The following is a 23705-nucleotide window of genomic DNA, read 5'->3' on the forward strand; positions in this document are numbered from 1 at the left end:
GTTAGCCCTCTGTGATAGCTTATCCCTGACAGTTTAGAGTAATGTTAATGAAGGTGGACTTCAGAGTTATTGGAGTCAGACTGTCTGGTTGAAGTTTCTTAACTTAGAATCTCCTAGCCATGTGACCCCTTAGTCACCTCATCTGTGACATGGTGTTAAGTACTACCTCACTTGTAGAGGGATCTGAAGTGCTTATTCATACTAGGGACACAGTAAATGCATGAGAAGTGAAAGTCACTATTCTTTTCTATCCTTACTGTGTAACATACTAGGGTATTTCTTCTTCATCCTCTTCTCCCACCACACTCTCCTATTACATTGTAACTTGTCTTCAGGAACAACTATCCCTGCACCCTGACCCAGCCTTCAGCGAAGGCACCCTTGTAATTGACCTGAACAGGGATGTGGTGCAGGCCTGACCCTCTGTGGTGTCAATAACTAGATGCATCTCTGCTGACTCATCCCGACCAACCCGGTTCTCTTAATTCCATCAGGAATATGATGAATTAGCTGAAACACAAGGAAAACTAGAAGAAAAACTTCAAGAGTTGGAAGCCAATCCCCCAAGGTAAATGCTCCAACAGATAACTTTTACTCTTCTTTTGGTTAAATTTAGAAGGAAGATTACAAAGACCCTGGCCTTTTATGTATGTTCAGTGAATGCATTGTAGATTATTTCATGAATGGAAAATGTCTGTGCACATAGGACTACTTGTCAGGTTCCTTAATACTCTCTTCTTATATGTTAATATGTAAGAGTGTCCTAGATACTTAAATCAAGGTATCTTTTTAAAACGATAGCTTTTTCCCATAAGATTTGATATATTAATGAAAATTGTCTTTGAGTGAGGTAGGAGGTGGCATTGCTTTAAATTTCAAAATTCTGGGGATCAGAAAAGTGTTACCCTCAATTTCTGTTGGATTTTTGACAGTGTGCCCTTATGTGGTGACAAGCGCTCCACGGGGCATCTATTGTCCACATGCATCTGCTGTTTCTCTAGTCAGGGATGCCGCCTGTCTTTAAAAAAAAAAAGCTTTATTCAAAATGTAAAACAACAAAAAAACTGATACAAGTCAGCTTTTATAATGCAAGGTAAATAGTATAAAGAAGACTTTTTTTCCAAACTAATTTTTTTATCTGAATTACAGTTAGGTCTTTGCTTTATGTAGGAAGCTTGGCATTGCTCCTGGGCACTAGCAATGAAGGGTTTAATAAGACAGATGAGATCTTGTTTCTTGACTTAGAATTTCTTCATAAAAGGCATAGTCCCACTGAAATCATCAACATCAGCCCATTGAGAATGGTAGTAATGCCCTTTAGTAACCTTGAGCTCCTTCGTTCTCATTTTGCAGTGATGTATATCTCTCATCAAGAGACAGACAGATACTTGATTGGCATTTTGCAAATCTTGAATTCGCTAATGCCACACCTCTCTCTACACTCTCCCTTAAGCACTGGGATCAGGTAAAAATTCCTTTGTCATGTATTTTGTTGCACGTGTCTCTGAGAGGGCTTCTAAGAGAAACTGTTAATTTGTCTGTATGTGTGTTTTTAAACAGCTTTAGTTAGTTATAATGTATATACAATAAAACCTGTTTTGAGTGAGCAGTTTGATATTTTGCCAAACTTACGTAATTATGAACCAGCACCGCATTTAAGACATAGAATGTTGCTGTCATCCTGAGAGGTCTTCTCTTTGCCCCTTTGCAGTCAGTCCCCCGCCCTTCAGCTCCTGGCCCTGCACAACCACTGATTTGCTTTCTGTCGTTACAGTTTTGCTTTTCCTAGAATTACATGTAAACTGAACCATACAGTACATAATTGTGCCGTCCGTAGCCTTTTGTGTGACTTTTCATTTTGAGATTCATTGTTGTTGTATGTGTCAGTAGTTTGTTCCTTTTGTTGTTTAGTAATATTCACATCCATTGTATGGATATGCCACAGAATGCATCCATTCACTGGTATGTTGAGGGACATTTAGGTTGTTTCATTTTTGGCTATAAATAATTGAAGATACTATGAATATTCATGTCTTTCTCTTGGGTAAATATCTAGAAGTAAAATTTTTACTGTGGGAGGTAGATTTTTAAAGTGTTTTCCAAACTACCTTCTCATCAGTAGTGTACACAAGTTCTGTTGTTCCACACCCTCACCAGCACTTGATACTCTGCCAGCTTTAAATTTTTTAGCTGTTTTAATGGTTGGTAATTTTTCACTGTGGTTTTAATTTGCACTTTTGTGATGACCAATAAAGTGAAGCATCTTTTCATGTGCTTATTGGCCATTCATATGTCAGTTATTTGGTGAAAAGGCTGTCAGATCTTTTGCCTGCTTTTTAAAAATGTAGTTGCTTGTTCTCTTGTAAGAGTTCATTATGTTCTTCAAATCCTGGATATAATTCTTTTGTCAGGTTTATGGTTTGAAAATTCTTTCTTCTAGTCTGTAGCTTGCATTTTCCTTTTCTCAGTGATACCTTTCAAAGAGAAATATTTTTAATTTTATAAAGTCCTATTTGTCAACTCTTTCTTTTAGGCTTTGTGCTTTTTGTATCCTGAAAAATGTTTGTCTTAACCGGGACTGCAAAGATTTTCTATTTTCTTCCTAAAGGTTTATGAATTTAGCTCTTACGTTAGGTCTATGACTCATTTGCAGTTAGTTTTTATATGTAGTGAGAGGTGAGGGTAGCTCACAGTTTTCTATACGGTTGTCTTACTAATCTAGCACCACCTTTCTCTTCGTTTGTCTTGTCACGTTAGTTGAAAATCAGTTCTCCATTCAACACCTATCTCTCGATACGCCACTGTCACTGTCCTGATCACGGTTGCTTTATAGGACATTTTGAAATCAGGTAGTATAAATTCTTCACCTTTGTTCTTTTTTGAAAGTGTTTTGACTAGTTCAGCTCTCTCAACTACAAATTGGCACTTGCCATCTGCCTCTACAGGGATTAAATCATGTGCTGCTGCAGCTAGTTTTCAACATCCTCTGAACGGAGTTTAGGGCAGAGAGCAGAAATGAGGCACTCTGTGCTCTGGGAAAAGCTGGCAGAACAGGTCTTCATCTACTTAGATATTTTCCAGAGCTGATTTTATTAGCCTACCTCTTGTATCTCTGGGATTCCCAGATGACTCAGAGCTAGAGTCCGCCTGCCAATGCAGGTGACACAGTAGACGCAGGTTCAGTCCCTGGGTCAGGAAGGTCCCCTGGAGGAGGAAGTTGTAACCCACTCCAGGATACAGTCTGTGGGGTCCTAGAGAGTCAGACACAACTGAGCACGTACACAAACATGTGTACACACACACACACACACACACACACACACACACACACACTTGTATCTTCTTGTATCTAGAAGAGCACTAAAATCCTTCATGGTGGTGTCCGCTTCTTGGGACTCACAGTAACGAGACCAGCAGTAACCTGTAAAAAATATGTGCTTTGATTGCATGTGCTCCCCAGTTAGTAGGTCCCGGCTTCCCCCTGCTTCTCTGGAGCAGTTTCCCAGAGCCTCTGAAATGCTGCCTCCCTGACTATAATCCTCATACTGCCTCAGATAGAACTTGCAACTCTAATTGTGAGTTTTTTTTTAAGTTGACATGTCTATAAAATTTTAGAACCAGCTTATCAGTTTCTACAAAAATTACCTTCTACGATTGTCATCTTAACAATAGTGAGTCTTCAAATCCTTGAACATGGTATACCTCTCCGTTTATTTAGGCTTTCTTTCATTTATCTCAGCAGTATTTTGCAGTCCTCAGTGTCCCAGTCTCACATATCTTTTGTTAAGTAGTTTTTAGGTGTTTTCAGTGTGATTTACTCTTGAACTTGTGGCAAATCACAGCATTTCTTAGATGCTAATGAACCAATCTCTAAATCTGAGACTTGGGCCAGACTTAAGATTGTACAGGAGTAAATATTATATTTTACTTACATATTTTCATTTTTACTATTCATTTTCCTGGTAAATTTATTTTGACTTCCTCATCTTTAGATCCTGTCCTCGTATTCTTTAGAATTTGAGTTATGGTAAGGATTGGACTTGTTAGTGGTACATATCTTGCAGAATTTCCAGTTTCCTTATGGTTTTTCATGTAAATACTGAATTACTCCTGTCCTAGTCACTGATGTTTCAATATATATTCATATCAAGTTTGAATGTAGGTGATGATCCATATGGAGAACAGATGAGTCAGTCACTTAAGTAGTGAATGTTCTGCTGCCAACCCAATATATTTTTATCTAATTCCTAAGAATTGTGGTATGTTTTTCCCAGAAGTTTAATGAATAGCCTTCAAAAGTTTTTCATTTGGAAGATTTTTCAGTAAATTCAGAGACATGAAATCATTTTGGGAATTCTTCCAGGCCAAATCTTGACTTCTTCACTCTTTGGATTATCTTGGGCGGGTCTTCATAATCTTATATTGCCTTGGTCTAGTTTGACCAACTTTAGTTTTGGAAGTTTTCCTCGACTTTAAAACTTGTAGGTTTAGGGCATGAAAATGATTTTGCTGTTATGTAGCAGAAAATGTAATTAGGAGGGTGATCCTGATGTCCTGCTAAATCTGTCGTGCAGGCAAAAGCCAAAAACTGCTGTGGTAGCTAACCATCTGAATTTACTGAATCAGCTTTCTTCCCTCTCCTGCCCTCTAGGGGCAGTCTGAGCTTGGTGGTGTAGGGCTTTGATGTTAGAAAGTCTGTCTCAGGAAAAAAGAAACTGCCCTAATTTCACTGCCCAGAGTTAACCATAAGAGACATTTTGGCTTTTTTTTCTTTTCCCTTCAGTTTCCTGGGGCAGCCGTAGCTGAAGACTGAGGGATTGCCCTTTAATTTATGTTTTAGAATATTGACTTTTCACAAGCTCGTGTTTCTTCAGCGTTATTTTTTAGGACTCGGTATAAGTGACATCAGTTAGACTAAGAAAGAGTGAAGACGTGCCCTTTTCTGTCCGCTTTAGGATGACGACTTTGAGTTTACTGGCAGCCACCTGACAGTGAGGAATGGCTACTCGTGTGTGCCTGTGGCTTTAGCAGAAGGCCTGGACATTAAACTGAATACTGCGGTTCGGCAGGTTCGCTACACAGCTTCAGGTACGTCCTTTCTAGTAAGATAAAGCTCTTACTCTGAAATAGAGTACTGATCTTCTGTTGAGTTTGACCTACTGAAAAAATATTAGTTACATTTCCTGATAGAGTGTCTTATAAACTATGATTCCTGAATTAAATTTTTTTCATTTACAAAAGTATTGAGCCAATAGAGCCTTTAGAGGTTCTGACCCCATCATAGTACAAACCAGGCAACTGGAGCAATTTTCAGAGTCTCCAGTTTGAATGGATTAGCAGTTAGCATGAATTTGTTTGTTACTGTTGTTGAGTTGCTAAGTCATGTCTGTCTGTGACCCCATGGACTGTAGGGTTCCAGGCTTCCCTGTCCTCCACTATCTCCTGGAGTCTGCTCAAGGTCATGGCCATTGAGTCAGTGATGCTACTACCTAACCATCTCATCCTCTGCTACCCTCTTCTCCTTTTGCCCTCAGTCTTTCCCATCACCGGGGTCTTTTCCAGTGAGTCAGCTCTTTGCATCAGTTGGCCAAAGTATTAAAGCTTCAGAAGCTTTAGCATCAGTCCTTCTGATGAATATTTAGGGTTGATTTCCTTTAAGATTGACTGAATTAGTTTGGTATTTAGATCCAGTGAGTTTGGATCTAATTTTGCTAAGTAAATTCTTAAATACCAGGAATTGGGTCCCTAGGTTCCATTGAGAGCCACCCCTTGTATTTTACCATCTGCATCTTCTTCTTTGGCTTTTCCTGTTCAGGTGGGCTAACTGCTTAGACTGGTTTCTCGTTTTTGGAGCAGTTCTGCTGATAGGTTGACCTCAGAGACTGAATTGCCCTTTGATTCCTATGGTAGTGGTCTTTATGCTCATTTTTGCTGCTTTGAGGATACACTTCATGTGGAGTGCAGAGAACCTATCATTCTAACCACCTTTGGAATCTACTTGAACACCTTACAAAAGCTTTTTGACCCCCTCTGTATGGACTGTCATGACAAATGGAGATGTGGCCACCAATCTTGCCCTCCATGGCCCCTTTTCTGGAGTTGCTAAGATCACCACAGATTTTTTTTTTTTTTTTTTTTTTACAACAAATGAAACAATTTTCCATTTAATTTTCCCCTCAGAGGCAGCTTCTAGTTGATGGTGTTAAGAAGATCTGCGGCCTTTAAATAGCCATTTGCAGGCAGGTGGAGAACAGTGAAACTAGCTTTTTGTGTCATTTTCCTTAATTCTGCAGCCACAGAAAATGGGCATGTATGGAGTGCTTTATTCTTATTTTGAGCTATTTGTATATTTTTTGTAAATTATGTGAAGAGGCATTCATTGAGGAAAACATTGAACACAATTGAGAGAAAATTACATTAACTGACTTACAGTACCTTTTCTGTGGTCAGCTTTGAGCTCACTCATATCCTGGCAAGCTAAGCATCACGCCCTGGTGCATCTCAAGGATAGCGCGCTCTGTGGTTGCAGGCCGCATCCCCTAGACCTGCACAACAGTCTTCTGTCTTCAGGCACCATTCGCCTCTTGGTCCTCATGAGCTCCTTAACCGCAGTGGAGAGGTATTGCTTCTATTGGAATAGGCATTTACTCTTAATTTTGGTCTAAATTTACAAAACTTTGGTAAATGATAAGGTCTTGTTAGTACAGAAGAGCACTGGGGTATCAGGAAGGTGTGGGGTGGTATGGTGGTGAAGTTCGAGGACTCTGAAGTTGACTGTTGGGTTTGAATCCTGGTACTTGTTAGCTATATGGCTTCAGACAAGTTTACTTCTGCCTGTTTTCTTTTGTAAAAAATGAGTAGAACTGATTTCATAGACAGGTAGTAAGAATCCCCTGAGACAGCATGTGGAGTCTGCTGGGCACTAAGTGTTCAGTGCCCTCGTCAGTATCATCCTCATCACTGGTAAAGCCTCTTCCCTCCAACCTCTCTAGGATGTGAAGTGATAGCTGTCAACACCCGCTCCACAAGCCAGACCTTTATTTATAAGTGTGACGCGGTTCTCTGCACCCTGCCCTTGGGCGTGCTGAAGCAGCAGCCACCCGCCGTGCAGTTCGTGCCACCTCTTCCCGAGTGGAAAACGTCTGCAGTCCAGAGGATGGGGTTTGGCAACCTTAACAAGGTAACGGGACACCTCCGTGTTCCCAGTCTGACTGCCCTTCACTCAGGGAGAGAGCTGCGGGTTTAACATTTTGTTGTGCTCTAAACTGATGTCAGGGTGAGGGCTGTCTGTCCATTCCCTTTAGTTCCTAATTATATATGAAAGTATCGACAAGGACTGTCTTCTGAGATCACTTCTCAAACCCAAGCCTAGAGAGAGAGAGTGCTAAAGGTCCTCCTGAGTAGTACTTTTGTAATAGGGGTGTCTAAACTTGCATTGAGAGTAGATTAGAAGAACCTTTCTGAGGAAGAAGTGCGTCCCTGCTGAGACCCAGCTGTGCCTCAAGCCGCGTTCTCCGAGCTCTGTCACCGGCTCACGTGCTTCTCTGACGACAGGTGGTGCTGTGTTTTGACCGGGTGTTCTGGGACCCAAGTGTCAACCTGTTTGGCCACGTTGGCAGCACCACCGCAAGCAGGGGAGAGCTCTTCCTCTTCTGGAACCTCTATAAAGGTAACTGCTTCCTCGCTTTCATCTTTCTGACACCCTTAGAGGAATAGAGAATTAGTAATACTGTACTTGCCTTCAAGGGGCGCACAACTTAGTGGGAAATACATATAGGAAGGAGGGAGGCAGCCTCAGAGTGGGGCAGCGAGTGGAGGCGTGACAGGGTGCAAGCCCAGGGCGCTGCGGAAGAAAACATGGAGGAGGAATCCACTCAGCCGGGGCCAGGCCCAGGAAAGCTTCCGGGAAAGGACAGCTTGAATTCCTCATTCTCAGACTCTTGTATCTGACCTACCCCTGAATCTTTGATTACTTCTTGTTTTATATTCTTATGTAATTGGGTTGCTCTTAGCTTTATATAGAACTTTTTTTAAAAAAAGAAAAGTATGTTTAGATACTGCCTCATTTTAAGAAAAAGGTGTAGGACACTCTGGGCAGCAGCTTCAGGAGGCCCGGCCCTGACAGGGCAGACACAGTGATTAGCCAGTCTGACTGCCACCCTGGCTCTTGCCATCACTGCTACTGCCTGATACCGAAGAATCCTGCACGTAGCCATCCTTCATCCTTCATTCGCTCCCTGGGCATGGTGCTTCCAATGACCGCTGAATGCTCTCTCTTTCCCACTGCCCACCTCCCAGTCCAAGCCACTCTTACCTGTCCATTCCTGTCCAATCACCAGTAACCACTGACTGCTATCCCTGCTTCTTTCTTTTGATGGTTTTCATTTTCATGGCCAGCATGAAGGGTAATTAATCTAACCCTTCTATCAGCTTCCTCATTGTCCATCCCCTCCCCAGCCTCCAGACACACTTGTCTGCTCCCCTGGAACCCTGAAATGCACCATCCTGTCTACTACTTCCACGTTGTACTGGGGCCTCTACATTGTACTGGGGCCTGGGCCTGAGGTGCTTTTCTTTTTCCCCTTTTCTTTCTTGCCAACCTAGCACACTCTACCCAGCCTTCAGTCTTGACCTAAATGACCTTTTTCAAAGAGACTTTCCAGGATACATCTGTCCCCACTGCCTCAAATGTAAATTATGTCCTGTGTTCTTCTGTTTTCCTAGCTTTTATCATAGTTCATAATTATGTATCTGATTTTTTTTGTTGCTCTTTGGGTATATAGTCTATAGTTTTTATATCCCCAGCATCTAACACTGTGCCTGTAACGTAGCCTGTTGCACACAGGGCCATGAAATGGGTGAGGAAAGGTAATGGTGAGTATGGAAGGGCCTCGGATGACAGCTGAGAGGCTGCAGCCCTGGTCATGGAGATGTCTTGAAGAATTCTGTGCCTAAATAAAGGGACACTTGTTAGCAGGGTCTGAAGTGGTAGCTTCAGGACTTCTGTATTCTGCCAGGTTATATGCAGTGAAATACATGAGTCACGTTTCACTTAGTGGGATTTGCCAGCTCCCTTCAGGGGACAGGATTCAAGTTGCTAGCTCAGAAACACATCTAGCATGAGTGGTGCATATGTAGTCTGTTAGCCATCAGATTTCAAACAGCCAAGAATGACGTGGGACCTGATAAGGAAGTACTTGGGAAAAATCTGTAGGACTCTAGAATTATCCTTTGTCTCTTCAGCTCCAATACTGTTGGCCCTCGTGGCAGGAGAAGCTGCTGGCATCATGGAAAACATAAGTGATGATGTGATTGTTGGCCGATGCCTGGCCATCCTCAAGGGGATTTTTGGCAGCAGTGCGGTGCCCCAGGTGAGTAAGCGGGGCGGGGCAGGCAGGGATCTGGGGCCATAAGACTACAACAGGGTTTGACGGATCGCCAGTCGCAGCAGAATTCTTAATCAGGGCAGTTTCAGCCAGAATCGAGGGTGTGCTGGGTTTACTGTTTAGAGTTCATGCCCCAAGTATAGTTTTGAGAAAAGCCCCCAGTGCATGGGCCAGGGGATTGAGAAGGCTGTTTACTGCCTTTGTTCACTTGTGTTGTCTGTCGTCTCTACTTGTGCAGTCACACCCCTCACCTGCCCCCCAACTTCCCCGACCACCTTTTAGATAAAGTGGCCAAACTCCCTTAAGGAAGTTTTAAGAGATTATCTTGATACTTTTTTTCTATTATTATTTAAGTCCATTGAAACACTCTTATGATTCCTTTGAGATAAGGCATATTAATGCTTCATGTGAATTTTAAAATCAAAAGGGAATACAGGTCAGGTCCTAGGTAAATCTCTAGATTCATAGCAGAGAAGGCAGCCTGGAACCTCCTTGCAGCCTGAGAAGGCCTCTGTGTTTTGTTTCAGAGCAGCAGCGTTTATCACTTGGCCAGCACTCGTGTCTCCCTGTATCCCAGCCCGTTACAGCTTTCCCACCTTCCAGAAACGCACGGTTTGTCCTTAGTGTCCAGTAATGACGCCCGCTCATGTTTTCTCTTCAGCCCAAGGAAACGGTAGTGTCTCGCTGGCGCGCTGACCCCTGGGCCCGGGGCTCCTACTCCTACGTGGCCGCGGGGTCGTCTGGGAATGACTATGACTTAATGGCCCAGCCAATCACTCCTGGCCCCTCAATTCCAGGTGCCCCACAGGTGAGAGACTGGCAGACTCTGCCTGAGCTTATTTGGAAATAGGCCAGTACCCCAGGATCTCAGGGTGAAAATAGTGCTGTTGGTTTGGTTGGTTTTTTTAGATTTTAATCTTTTAAAAAGATTTTCTTCAAATTTTTAATCTGTTCTCGAACCCTTTCAGATAATCAAGAGCAGAAGGAAAGGGAGGAGAAATATTGTGTGTGTTAGTTGTTACTTATAGGCTTTGTCAGTCTAGTCTGTGTTCAGAATGGAAGAGTCCAAAGTATAAACCAGTTACTTTTTCCTTATTCAGATTGTGTGTGTTTTAATCTTTAATTATGCCCCATTTTGTACTGGCTCATAGGATTGTTGCAGCATCCCAGTTACTTAGGGGCTTCCAGGAAATGCCCCTAAGAAATAACCTGAGGTCTTTATGAGCAGTCATGGTTTCCCAGAGCCCTGTGTTGAGGTCTGCTCTAAACTGAGGCAGGTGTCCCAGAATAAGAACAAGTACTGTGTTGTCTGTGATTCAGAGTAGTCAGGACACCACACCCCCAGTACATGCTGCATCAGGCAAAGGAAGGTCTACTGGATGTTCCCCAGAATTAAACTGATAAATAAGCCCAGGTGCAGGTAAACACCAAGCCTGGAACTAAGGCTGCACTGAGCTTCAGTGCCCTGTTTCTACCCCTGTGTGCTTTAGGGAGTTGCCTGCTAATAAGGGAGACCCTTTTTGGTAGGTTGATGGACCAGTAATGGAACGGAGGTAGTGAGCCTTCAAAGGCCAACAGGAGTTTGGCAGTTCAAATACAATAAGGCGGCATATTTGCAGCCTGCTGATTTTCTGTATTTTTTTTCCTGAAATAGCCTATTCCTCGACTCTTCTTTGCTGGAGAACATACAATCCGTAACTACCCAGCCACGGTCCATGGTGCTCTGCTGAGCGGGCTGCGAGAAGCAGGAAGGATTGCAGACCAGTTCTTGGGGGCCATGTACACCCTGCCTCGCCAGGCCACACCCGGCGTCCCTGCACAGCAGGCCCCGAGCATGTGAGACGGCATGTTCTAAGGGAAGCAGCCCACGCGCGCGTCTCCTGCTGCATAATAAGCAAAGCTCTTCTAGCAGAAAATAGATTCCACTGAGACACTCGCCCCGCCTCTGGGCTCCAGGTCGCTGCTAAGCAAAGCCCCTGATGGCCAGGTGGCCAAGGGGGTGGCCTCCTCTGTGACTTAGAGCTAGGGAGGCACTTGTTCCATTCGTCTGAGAGTCTGTTCTTCATCAGGACTGAGGGAAGCAAGTACTGGGAGAGAACGTCTTAGTCTCTGTCTGTGGTGGTTTTTTATATTTTGAGAATAAAACTTCATAGAAAATCAGGACTGATTTTTGTTTCCCCCTGGGGTTAGAGTTCTATATAAAGCAGGGGTGATACTCCTTTGAAAATGCCAAGTTTATCCATGTTTAAATGAGATAAAGGAGAAAATGGTTTGGTGTGATCAGAAGACAGGACCAAGGGGTTTCACACAGAAGCAGAACGCTTCCTTGTCTGTGGGGCTAGACTGGCCCACCACCGGGACTGTGGGGTGACCATGTGCCACGGATATGGACCTGCAGGTCATGCATATGGGTGTTAGGAAGCTGAATGAATTTCCAAGATAAAACACAAGCTTTGACACAAAGGTTGGTTGGGCCTCTGGCAGACCGTTCTGGCTTTATTCCCCTAGATTCCCTCCCATGGGTGCATGCTGACTTTCCACTTCTCTCCAAGGTACTGATATGAAAGTTTTAAGGAGATCAAGGGTTTAGATAATAGCTACGCAGACTCTGTCAGAATATTCCATTTCCTTGCTCCTTCAGCTTCTAGTGACTGTATTCTTTGGCTTGTGGCCCCTTCCTCATCTTAAAAACACATTACCCAGTCTCTGCTTCCATCATCACCCTATCTTGTTCTGGTCTCCCTCTTATAAGGATACTTCTGATTTCATTTAAGGCCCACCCAGATCACCTCTCCTATGTCAAAATGCTTAGTCACATTTGCAAAATCATCTTCGCCATGTAAGGTTAAAACGTTTTTACAAAAAAGGAACAGCACCTGTTTCTTCCAAAGGGCTCCTAACAGACTATGTTACCGGTTAAGTGTGGGTACATAATCTGCTTCAATAAATTGGATTTTACTCCTGTTAGTCAATTCTTTCCTAAGAATAGTTTAAATGAGGTTTTATCCTTAGTAAGATTTAAGGACGTTATAGTCTGACTAGAAGGTGGAGAGGGAGAGGGCATTTTCCCTAGGTGGAATGAATGACAACCATGGGAAAATTTGCATACCGGGATTAGGACAAGTGGTGTAACCATGACCTCAAGGTGAGAACAGGGAGTAGAAAGTATACTGACTTTGGAATACAACCTATATTTGAACCCTAGCTTTGCCATGAACATCTGTTACCTCAGGGGCTTAGGTGTCTGATGTAGTGATATGTGCTCTTTAAAGAGTTTGTGTTATTTAATGATATAGGCAGCCTGGGAGATACAGATAATTGTTTTGTGTGTATCTGATGACAGATAAGCCTAAAAGTAAAATGCAGCAATAAAATAACTGCTTTGTGATTCTAACTCCCCTTACATGAGTGTGAGGAAACATCCATAGCCTCAGCTGGGTTTCCAGTCCTTAATGGCATCTGTAATTGGCTGAGTATTTTCAGTAAAACACAGTGAAATACACTAGCTGCACCAATGCATAGCAACAGTTGTACACAGACATGACATCAAGGAAAACGGCATCACTGACCCACACTCACACAGAGCATGTGGAAACGAGGGAGCTTTATTGGTTACATATTGTGCTGCAGAGCCAACAGACCGCATTAGAGCCAGAGGATACATGCAGACAGGCAGCTTCAACTACACACATGCACCCCAGGAGCCCTGAGTCACTGCTCACGGCTTTGCCCTGGTTTCCAGCGACAGGGTCTGGCCTCCTTGGTCCCGTGCTTGGAGCAGGAATGTAAGAGAAGCTGCTGCACCCAGCCTCCAAGGGGCACGGGAGCGGCCAGAGGGCCCGCCTGAGCGAGTGGGTGCAGGCCAACACACTGACGTGTCCCCAGCCAGGGGGCCTATTAGGTAATAACAGTTTATTTGAGGGCTACTTCCCTGGCCCTCCCAATCTTTAAAATACAAAAAAAAAGAAAAAATAGACTTTATTCTCTTAAAAATACATTCCATTCAGTACATGTTCTGAGCTGTGAAGCAGCAGGAAAATAGGGCCCCTTTCCTATGATCTTGGCTGTGAGGCTGTGAGAACCCTGTTCCCAACCTGGGGTATTTAAAAGGGAATCCCTAAAAGCAGCTCTTCCAAAGCAGTCTTGTCAGAGTAACAATAAGCCCACACCAACAAAGGCAGCTGGGGACCCGGAGATGGGGTCACCAGTCCTTTCCTGGGAAGTGGGAGCACTTGGCACTAACCCACTGAATGTAAAGAAGTAAAACTGCCCCGAGACAAGTCCAAGATCAGTACAGACGCCCCCACCCCCATGAGAGGGTGAGGAGTTATGTGCAAGCTCGCCTGTGGCTGAGGTTGGAGTCCTTGGCCCACTGCAGCCCGTCCGCCACCCGTAACTCTTTCCTCGCCTCACAAGAGCAGGACAGCTACGGTTTCCTCGCCCACCATCCCCATCCTCCCTTTCTCTGACTGTTCTGAGTGTCACGAGTGGTGAGACGGGCGGCAGCAGGTGGCGGAGACCAGCTCCTCGCGTGTAGCCAGCTCTGCCTCCAGCACCCCTTCCTCCAGCCGAGCAGCTCTTGGAGTGCCAGATTCCCCGACCCTCCTAGGAGCCTCCCACAGCCACACACCTGCCAGGAAAAGTCCGAGTCAGAGCCAGGCTGTGGAAGAGGCTGGTCGTAAAAAGTGGGTGTGTTGGCTGCGACAGTGGGAATATTTGGCTTGATAAGACAATTATTCAACTACTAGGTCTCCCATTTGGAAGTTTCCTCCAGGACCTCTGATGGTGAGGTCCGGGGCCAGACAGTCATGCCTAGATTGCTTTTCGGAAACGGGCCTTCCAACTTTGGAATTTGAGAGCCAGCCTTGCCAGCCATTTGAAGCCCGAGGAACTGTGCCTCTAGCCTTCACTTGCTATTACAAATAGTATTTTCTGCAATGGTGAGGACGTTTAAAAATAAAATCTATTTTACAGCGGGCTCTAGAAAGTGTGCAGAATAAGGAAACAATATTTATCCTGAAATAATTGTACAATCAAACCCTATTGCACTCAGAGTTTAAGTCAGCAGCCCCAGTAAGAGGGCCCCACAGCCGTCCCTCTCCCACAGAGCATTCTGGGCGGTGGCAGACGCTGGTGCCGCTGAGCTGGGGAAAGATCCAGACTTTGGCACCAGGAGCTGTATACAGCACCAGAATCCAGGGCTCCAAACGCCCAGAGAGAAGAATGACTGGTGAGACCTCTGCAGGCACGTCTGGCGCCTGTTTCCACCCGCAAAGAGCCACAGACCCAACTTCCTACAGTCTCAGTTGATGACCACACAGGTCTGATTTCCTCTGGACTCGAAGGGTTGCTGACCAGTGAAGAATGGCAGGGAGGCTACAAGTGAGGGGTTGCAGCCTTGAGCCAGGAAAAGCAGCAGGAAGAGATTCTGAAAACAGCATCTTGAGCATCTGAGGCAGCGATGAGGAGAAAAGGCAAACCACATTACAACCCTTAGACTGGCAAAACTCCGGGAAATGGGAGTATGAGCAAAACACTCCAGTCCGTGAAAGTCAGGGAGGTGCTCCCCATGCCCCCTCCAGGTTTGCCAGACCTGACGCCAACAAGGGAGGGGCGAATGCTGACTCCCACCCTGAGTGGAGGCAGAGAAGATGCGAGAAGCACTGGATGGAAAGCTCGTGGCCTGCTGCGGCTCTGGGCAAGGTTGGTGTTGAGAAGGGCCACAGAGACCATCTCATCCAGCCCTTCCGTTTCACAGACTGGGAAAGCAGGGCCAAGGTAACTTCTCTGAGTTCATCCTCTCGACATTAAAACACAGGAAACTGGAAAGAATAAGGCCCAGAAAAACAAAGGCAGTGGGAAGGACACATGTAAACCCATTTGGTTAATACCTTCCAACAGTGAGAATTACCCCCCCCCCCCCACAGGGTGGAAACAAAACTTAAAATGCCAGGTTTACGACCCTCAGAGACCATTTTAAAGAACTAATTTCATAGATAAGGAAACTGAGGCCCCAAGAGGACAATGATTTGCCCAAGGTCACACAGGAGGGAAGTGTAAAGCCAACCTCGACTCCAGTGCCATCTGTCATTATGAAGGAACAGTGTTGGCTTCATAAAGGCAGCCTTTGAAAAGGGATCCCTTTGAACTGAGAGAATGCTATAGAAAAAGCAGTGCAAAGAATATATGGTTCTTCTCCATGGGACTGGTATAAGGAAACTGTAATCAATTTTTATTTATGTGGCTTCCTGAAAGGTTTGCTGCATTCTGAATTGTATAAACCTGGGGCTCTTGATGGGCACGATTACCTTTCCTCCAATGAAATCACAACGATCGTTGGTTTGCAGAACTCATGGGCCCGCTTCTGGTAGGAATGCATCAACTTGGTAAAGTGCGATACCTCCTCCACAGGGATCAGGAGGATGAATAGAGTCCACGCCTTTTTCATGGAGCTATTGCTCCATGGAGTGGAGTGACTAAGGGAAATTGCTTCTTCCTGTCCCCCTTCCCCCACGCTGGCACTTCCTAGAAGGTAGAGGATGCTGGGTCTGGCCCAGTGGAGTCTGGACATATTCCAGAGGAGGAGATAATGCAGCCAGCCTGAGGTCTCCAGCTGCAGGGGAGGCGCAGGCCAGGCCAGCAGCACGGTTGGTGGCCAGGGAAGGAGACACGTGAGGCTCATGTGCTCCCAGGTGCCTTTGGAAGGTGAGCAGAGAGCCGGGGTTGGCGGGGAGGGATGATGCCATTCCAGTAGGCAGGGTACCCGTGTGCTCTGACCCCGGAAAACAATGGTCAGCCAGGGGGACAAGTCAGAGAAACGTCAACCTAAAGGGTAGTTCCGTAAACGCTTAGAGGCGACACAGATCTCTCTCACTGTAAAAGTCTGAGGAACTCCACCGGGGAAGAAACGGAGGCCCCCCAGATGGAGCTGATGGCTGGTGGGTGCGCAGGCCCCTTGGGCAAACGATGAGTGAGCTGGATGCGGTGAGGATACTAAGGAATCAGAACGTTAACCACACAGAAGGGGTTGCCCAACGACACAACCCACCCAGGAGCTGGGAGGAGATTTGGCTGCTGTTGTGTGGCGGGGATCCAAGGGGTTCTCTAGATCTTTCCTCATTTGGGGGCTGGACTGGCCCATCCTACCCGGGGCACAGGGACAAGGAGAGAAAACTCATGCATCAGGGAAGGCTGGGCCCGGGTGACCATGTCCCGCGTGTAGTTTCTGATCCCCTCTGGCCAACGGGCAAGCAACAGGCCACAGCCTGGCTCTCCGGCACAGTCTCCCAGCCAAGGCCTGGGGTCTGGCCTGGCTCCTTCACAGGGCGCAAAGGTGGATGAGCTGAGAAGCAGGGGCAGAGGAGACGGCAGGCATTGCCTGGCCGGCTCAGTTGTCCTCGGCACAGGGCCTGGTGGGCCGCAACCGCTCCTCAGCCCGCGTGCGCCCGGGCTCCGGCGGCCCCTGCTTCACGGACAGTTCAGACCTCTCGAGGGAGTTGTGCAGTCGCCTGTAGACGCTGAGGGTGCAGTCGTCCCCTTCCTCCTGTGCCAACAGGACAAAAGTCAGCCACGCAGGACAACCCAAGTGAGGAACGAGATGCCCGCACACCCAGCCCCGTGGTCCTTCCCAGCAGGGGGAGATGGGGTACAGAGAGCCCACGGCAGAGCTGGAAAGGGAAGGCCAGCAGACAAGCTCCTGTGGCCAGCTCTGAGCTGCTCAGGGCTCCCGAGGTAGACTGGAGGCTCACAGCTGAAGGGGAACCCCAAGATGGGCCGCACCGGAAGCAGGGGCACTGAGGTGGGGCCCCCAATAGGGGCCAGCAGTCCTGGAGGGCTGCAAACGCAGGCTGCCTGCCTCTCGGGGTCAGAGCCATGTGCTCGGTGGACAGGCAGGAAGGTGTGAGAAGGAAGATGGCCAGCGCTTATCCGACTTCCCGCCCACAAACTACCAAAGGCTCACAGGCCTTTCCTACCAGATCCCGTACGTGCCCTTCACCCTACACTTTTCAGACAACCAAAGCTTCAGCTTCATCCAACTTTCTCCACTCCTCGCAGAATTCTGCCTTTCGAATGTTCTTGTTGGTCCTCCCACCCAAGCAAATGCAGATCAGAGAATGCAAGTGTGGGCGAGAAGGTCCAGCTGGCAAGGCAAACGAGCACTGGGTTTAGAGATCAGAATTGTGGATTCAGATCTTAGCTCTTCCAGTAATTCTGCTGGGTGGCCTTGGGTGAGGCACCTTGTGTCTCTGACCCTCAGCTTCTGTGTCTGAAACACAGGAATAATATCACCGCCCCCCACACACCCCAGGGCTGCTGGAGAGAATGAATGGGACGCTGGGTAGAGAAGTGCTGTCCGGTATTGAGTACTCTGTAAAGACTCCCAGGGCTTTTTAACTCAATACAGTCACCCCCTGCCTTTTAAAAGAAGGGAACAATATCTTGGGTCGAAGATGTCTTTCTTCATCACAGGACTCACATCTGAAAGACACTGCCAGGGGCTTCCCACCACACGCTGATCTGGCCTCGGACCCTCGGGTAAGGGGAGATTCTGGATCTGTCTGTTCAGTAACAGGCCACACAGAGCCAACCAGCCCTGCCTTCAGACTGGCGGTATAACGGGCTAGATAGACACGGGGGATGAAGAGTGATGCTCAGGTGTAAAGCCTATCACCGTAGGCCCAGGGTAAGCCCTAGCTCTCCTCAGCCCCTACGTGCCAGCGGCTGGCAAAACTCTACAGTCTAACCTGAGGTAGCCAAAGCGCTCCCTGCCTCGGCCCGCCTCTGCCTATAGAGAGGGCGCGGGGCTCGTTTCACCAGCGCCTCCCGGCAGCCCGCGTGCCCCTCTGCAGGGCCAGGAGCCAAGCGCCTCTGGCTGCTCCGGCAAACCACGAGAACAGGCCGCATCTCTCCTCTTCTGTACCCTTCATGTATGGAGGCAAACGGAAAAGACAAATTGGGAAAAAGGGTTTTGGAAATTCATGCTGCCCTCTGCCCAATACCTTCTGCAAGGTACTGCCCTCTTCTTTCCGGCCCAATCCACCTTATGTTCAGCAGTCCTCTGAACCACTGAGTTCTTGCTCAGTGTCTCCTAACCCCAAAGTCTCCAGCATCCCGAGTCACACAGGCCGGGGCAGAGGAGAACCAAGAAGAAAGCGCAGGAGAGAGGGGCAAAGGTGGGAGGAGAAGGGGGCAAGGGGGAGAAGCGGGACCTACCGTGCCCGCCGAGTGGTTCCAGGCCTCAGCTGGGACGGCGTCCCCTGCCCGACTCCGCCGCGCGAACACCTCCGACACGGTGAGGCTGCTGTGGGTCCTTCTGCAGGCGAGCTCGGGGGCATCCCCAGAGGTGCCGCTCCTTCGAGTGCCCTGCTCAGAAAGGTACGAGCCGGGCTGCTCAAAGTCTGAACAGTCTGTGGACAATCTCTGGGTGTGGAGGTTGGGAGACTCCGCGTGTTTACCTACCCGACCTGGGGAGTCTTCTGAAGAGTTCACGTCTCGCCTGCTCTTCCAGGCGTTGCGCACAGTGACGTGTCTGGCATCCGAAGCGCCCGCTTCTGAAGGCGCACTGTGGCTCTTCCACCTGATCGTCTCCGCTGTGGGCGCATGGCTGCTCCTCTCCACGGGGTCTGACGGCTTGATTATAATGCTGCTCCGAGAGACCACAGTTTCCGGCCTGTTCTTCGGGGACCCATCTCCCGTTCTCTCCGCTTCGCTGAACTGCAGGGTGATGTCGTGTTTGTGGATGGAGAGCTCAAAGGGGGCGCTGACGTGGTTGCTCACCGAGGCGGGCTCCGGCAGCCCCACCTGGATGTTGCCAGTGGACGTGTGCCTCTCCCGCGGGGCCTCGCCCGGAGCGGCTCGTGGGCTGCCACTGTCCGAGGGGTAGATAGTTATGCTGCTGGTCACTTTGTTTGGCCCTGGTCTGGAAGCAGATTTCTGTTTTTCCAATGCGGCCTCAGTTCCGGATCCTCCCATGATTTTTTTCACATCCTTATCAATGATGACAGGTTTGATGATGGCTCTAGACCGCAAGGCCTCTCTGGGGCTGAAGGGCCGCTGGCTTTTTGCCCCGGGGCCGTTGGCCTCTGGGAGCTCCATGGCATTGGCGGAGGCTCTGACAGCTTTCCCAGATTCATTTTCTGTTCCCACGTCTTTATCATTCTCAAACAGGGAGGCTCTAACCGCCCCCCGGGATTTGGCCTTTTCTCTCGCATGGGGCTGCTGCGGGGGTTCTGGCTCTGGAGTGATGGTCGTGTTCACCAACTTGGCAGTAACAAGAGACACCACGTCCATGTCGTCGTCCGAGTCCGGCTTCTCTCTGCCACTGGACTTGGTGACTCGACACCTCAGGGCCTCATGCTGACTACTGTCTTCCATCACAACTGCCACAGGTTGTTCAACTCCTTCTTTACTTGAGGTTGAAAAGCCCTGAAGGATGTTCTCTTGGCTCCTGGAGCTATACGGATACTTTGATAGAGGTGGAGTCTTGGAACTGGGGAAACTGGTGTCAGCCTCCAGGCCACTGGCGGCCTTCTTCCCCTTAGAGAGCCCTTCTGAGGAAGATCGTCGCGATATGGCCAGGGCTCCAATGGCTTTAGAGCTGCCAGCATCTGCAGCCGACGTTGTTTGACTCCCACTGCCAGGCACATGCCCCCTCTTGCCAAAGGGGGCCTCAGTGGAGGTGTCGGAAGCCTTGTCACCTCTCCCCAGCACGTCATTGGAAACAGATCCATGGGTGTTATCACTAAACGTTCGCGTTGCCTTCTCTACTTTTCCCTTCAACCCACTCTCAGCACCTGGCTTGGGAGCGCCCTTCCAGCCCTTATTGTGCTCCTGAGCAGCCGGCGGGTAGCGGCTGAGCACCGACGGCTGCTCCCTGGACTTCTTCCCTTCGCTCTGCGAGGAGCCAGACGTGAATCGATCTTCGGCTCTCCTCGTCTCCTGAGCCCCACTGTCTGCACCTGGCCCTGCGTGGGAAGCTTTGGCTGCCCTCCTGCTGGTAAAGCTGGGAGAGGAAACCTGCCTGTTGTTCAGAGGGTTTTCATTGTTGAGAGCCAATTCCCTGTTCCGGTGCCTTTCCCGCTTATGCTGAGGGGACAGTTCCCGGGCCGTGTGCTTCAATGATGCCTCATTCCCATGGCCTCTAAGCTTAGTCCTCTCATGCCTGCCTCTGCTGGAGAGGAAAGCGTCTTCCCCTTCCACCTCCCCGTTCTCTAATTCTTTCTGTTTCTTGATTTGTAGCTTTATCTCCTCCAGCTGGCTGGCTAAGAGTTTGTTTTTATTTTGTTCACTTAGGTAATTATCCTGAAGATCATTATTTTTGGCCCTCATTTTCTTAAGCTCTTCCTCCAAAGATTCAAAATGTTTGATCTGTGTCTTAAGTTTCTCAATCTCTTGGTTAAGGTCTTTTACTTTGTTGTCTTCCTGATTTCGGTTCTTTTCATTTTCTGACTTGTTTCTTGTTTCATTCTCGGCCTGCTTCAGATAGTCCAGAGCGCCCTTCCTCCTTGATTCTTTGGACGGCAGTGTGGAAGAGATCCCATCTTCAATCCGCAGGTCGTTCCTCTCCAGAAGATTAGAAGCATTCCTGGCGTAATCCCGGTTTATTTTTTTGTTCTGCTCTAATTTCTGAGTAAGCTCTCTTATGAGTTTCTCGTTTTCCTTCTCCTTTTCATTCCAGTGTTTCCTCTCGCTGACGAAGCTCAGAGTGAGTGACTTCAGCTTCTCTAACTCGGACACTAAACCCTGCTCGGTCTTATCCAGCCGGTCCTCGGAAGACTCCAGTTCTTTCACTTTGACCCGGAGCATCTCCAGCTCTGAGGAGATCTTCTTTGTCAGGTTTCTCTCCTCATTCAGGCTCAGACAGAGCTGGGTGCAGTCATTCTTACTCCTGCTGAAGGCCTCCTCTAGCTTCTCCAGTTCCGCCATCCGTTTCTGAAGCCGCTCAATCTCAGATTTCAGCTCCCGGGTGAGGTTTTCCTCCTCTTCAAGTTTCTCCTTCATCAGCTGACAGAGGTCCTCTGCTCTCTTGATTTCCTCATCTTTGCCTTCAATCCTCAGCACTCGCTGGCGCAGCACTTCAATCTCGGCTAACATGCTGGAGTTGCTGCCTTCCGCCTGAATCACCTTGTCCTGGAGGTCCAGGAGCTCATCCTCTGCTTTCTGGAGGTTTTTTGTGGCTTCCTCCAACTCATCAAGGCGGCGGCTTAGACTCTGTAACTTGAACCGCAGGTGGCGGCTGGAAGCAGTGTCTTTGTAGCTTGTAAACTCAGCCATGTCTACTGCCAGCCAATGTGGGCTCCCAGAGGCAACCAATTCCACTCGAGGGGATGAGAAACGGTTACCTTTCTCTTGGCATCCACAACCTTCTTTGGCAGTTGGAGACCATTCTCAGTCTACAGAAGAAAGCAGAAATCATGTTAGGCGGCAAATCTAAAGTCTCCACTTCAGCTCCCAGTTGTAAGAGTTCCCATATGTAATTCTTGAGCCTAGAACATGGTAAGTATTCAAATTTACTGAATGACTAAATCTGACTAAACCTGCAGGAAAACACTGGTTCTTTATGGCTGATGCCTAGTTTCACCCTAACAAAGAACGCCACCAATGGCAGCATAGCAAAAAGACACAGAAAAATGCCTCATTCACATGACCAATTGTTCCATATTCAGGAAGCAAACTCCCAACCTAAGGAGGATAAAAATAAAATCTGCACTTATACATCATAAGGATACAGCAAAATACCACAAGACCTTTTTAAAAGCAGTAAGTTGGGGGGGAGAAAAAGGAAAATATTCTGTGAAGAAAGAAATAACAACTGCACTGGATTCTCGGCAGAAACTTTTAAGTGGGTGTCAGCAGAAGATAGTAAGACATGATAATAATATCTTTAAAAAGTTCTAAGAGAAAATAACTGAAACCGAGAAGTAAATACCCAGAGGAACTATGAAAAAAGGATAAAATTAGAGACACTTTTTGAGACTAAGAGGAAAATAAAACCTTAAGTGTTTATTATTAACAGACCATCACAGAAAGATCGATTTATGGATATACTTCAAAATATAGAAACTGATCACTTAAAGAAGACATGAGATGCAAGACAGAAAAGAAATTAACTAAGCAATGATTCAGTTAAACAATAAAGATCAACTGAGGACTGACTGGGGCGAAGGAACAGGATAAAACCAAAGTGGAACTAAAACACTAAACAATAACAACATGTAAGTCATAAAGAGAGAAAGCAGAATTCAAGTGTTCTTAAAATGTTATATTCTTTGGGAAGAGGACAGTGCCATTACAACTAACCTCAGACCCTGTTAAGAATAGATATTAATCACATATCTGGTAAGGTATTAATAGGCAGAATATATAAAGAACTCCTAAACAACAAAAAACAACCTGATTTTAAAATGGGCAGAGGATCTGCATAGACATTTCTCCAAAGATGATATCCAAAGATGACTACTATCAAAAAACAAAAAGTAAAAAAAAAAACAAAAAAAAACCCAAAAAGTATACCAATGTGAAGAACTAGAACCCTTATACACTGCTGCTGGGAAAATGTTGTATGAAAAAACATGATGGTTCCTCAAAAATTTAGAAGCAGAATTACCATATGATCTAGCAATTCCACTTCTGGGCATATATTCAAAGAAATAAAAGAATGACCTCAGATATTTGCACACCTGTTTTTGGGGTTTCCCCCCCACCTTCGTGATGGCACCATACCACATAGCTTGCAGGATCTTGATTCCTCAACCAGAGATCAAACCCCAGGCCCCCACCAGAAGCACAGAGGTGCAGAGTTCTAACCACTGGACCACAAGGGAATTCCCCATACCTGTGATCATAGCAGCATTTTTCACAGAAGCCAAAAGGTGGAAGCAACCTAAGTGTGCACCAGTGGATGAATGCATACACAAAATGTATATACATACCATGAAACATTATTCAGTCTTAAAAAGGAAGAAAATTCTGATACATGCTACAACATGCAACATGGATGCACCTTGAGGACACTGTGCCAAGTGAAATAATGCTGTCACAAAAGACAAAATATCGTACGATTTCACTTATATGAGGTGTCTGAATAAGTCTTTCCTGGTGGCTCAGACAGCAGAGAATCTACCTGCAGTGCAGGAGACCCAGATTCAATCCCTGGGTCAGCAGGATTCTCTGGAGAAGGAAATGGCAACCCACTCCAGTATTCTTGCCTGGAGAATTCCATGGACAGCGGAGCCTGGTGGGCTACAGTTCATGGGGTCGCAAAGAGCCAGACACAACTGAGCAACTAACACTTTCACTTCACTGAAATAGTCAGATTCA

The 23705-nt window shown here is 47.0% G+C and overlaps 2 protein-coding genes across 9 annotated transcripts in view; one reads left to right on the top strand and one right to left on the bottom strand.

Annotated features, from left to right (window-relative positions):
• The window catches only part of KDM1A (lysine demethylase 1A), a 65803-nt gene extending 54260 nt beyond the window's left edge, over positions 1 to 11543 (top strand). For 2 of the 3 annotated variants that reach the window (XM_061148152.1, XM_061148153.1), the window contains 8 exons: positions 495 to 568; positions 1354 to 1465; positions 4956 to 5088; positions 6993 to 7180; positions 7555 to 7669; positions 9244 to 9371; positions 10048 to 10194; positions 11041 to 11543. In XM_061148152.1, the coding sequence (XP_061004135.1) occupies positions 495 to 568; positions 1354 to 1465; positions 4956 to 5088; positions 6993 to 7180; positions 7555 to 7669; positions 9244 to 9371; positions 10048 to 10194; positions 11041 to 11226 (1083 nt within the window). In that variant the 3' untranslated portion in view covers positions 11227 to 11543. The remainder of the gene's footprint in view (positions 1 to 494; positions 569 to 1353; positions 1466 to 4955; positions 5089 to 6992; positions 7181 to 7554; positions 7670 to 9243; positions 9372 to 10047; positions 10195 to 11040) is intronic. The other variant, XM_061148154.1, reaches the window with a different exon arrangement.
• A 1430-nt stretch (positions 11544 to 12973) lies between these two features.
• LUZP1 (leucine zipper protein 1) overlaps positions 12974 to 23705 on the bottom strand; it is a 90748-nt gene continuing 80016 nt past the window's right edge. For 5 of the 6 annotated variants that reach the window (XM_061148148.1, XM_061148149.1, XM_061148150.1 and 2 more), the window contains 2 exons: positions 18600 to 21778; positions 12974 to 16929 (listed from right to left, as the gene is read on the bottom strand). In XM_061148148.1, coding sequence (XP_061004131.1) covers positions 16774 to 16929; positions 18600 to 21659 — 3216 coding nt within the window. In that variant the 5' untranslated portion in view covers positions 21660 to 21778 and the 3' untranslated portion in view covers positions 12974 to 16773. The remainder of the gene's footprint in view (positions 16930 to 18599; positions 21779 to 23705) is intronic. The other variant, XM_061148151.1, reaches the window with a different exon arrangement.

This window comes from Dama dama, chromosome 8 (genome assembly GCF_033118175.1).
Source record: "Dama dama isolate Ldn47 chromosome 8, ASM3311817v1, whole genome shotgun sequence".
NCBI classification, from domain to species: Eukaryota; Metazoa; Chordata; class Mammalia; order Artiodactyla; family Cervidae; genus Dama; species Dama dama.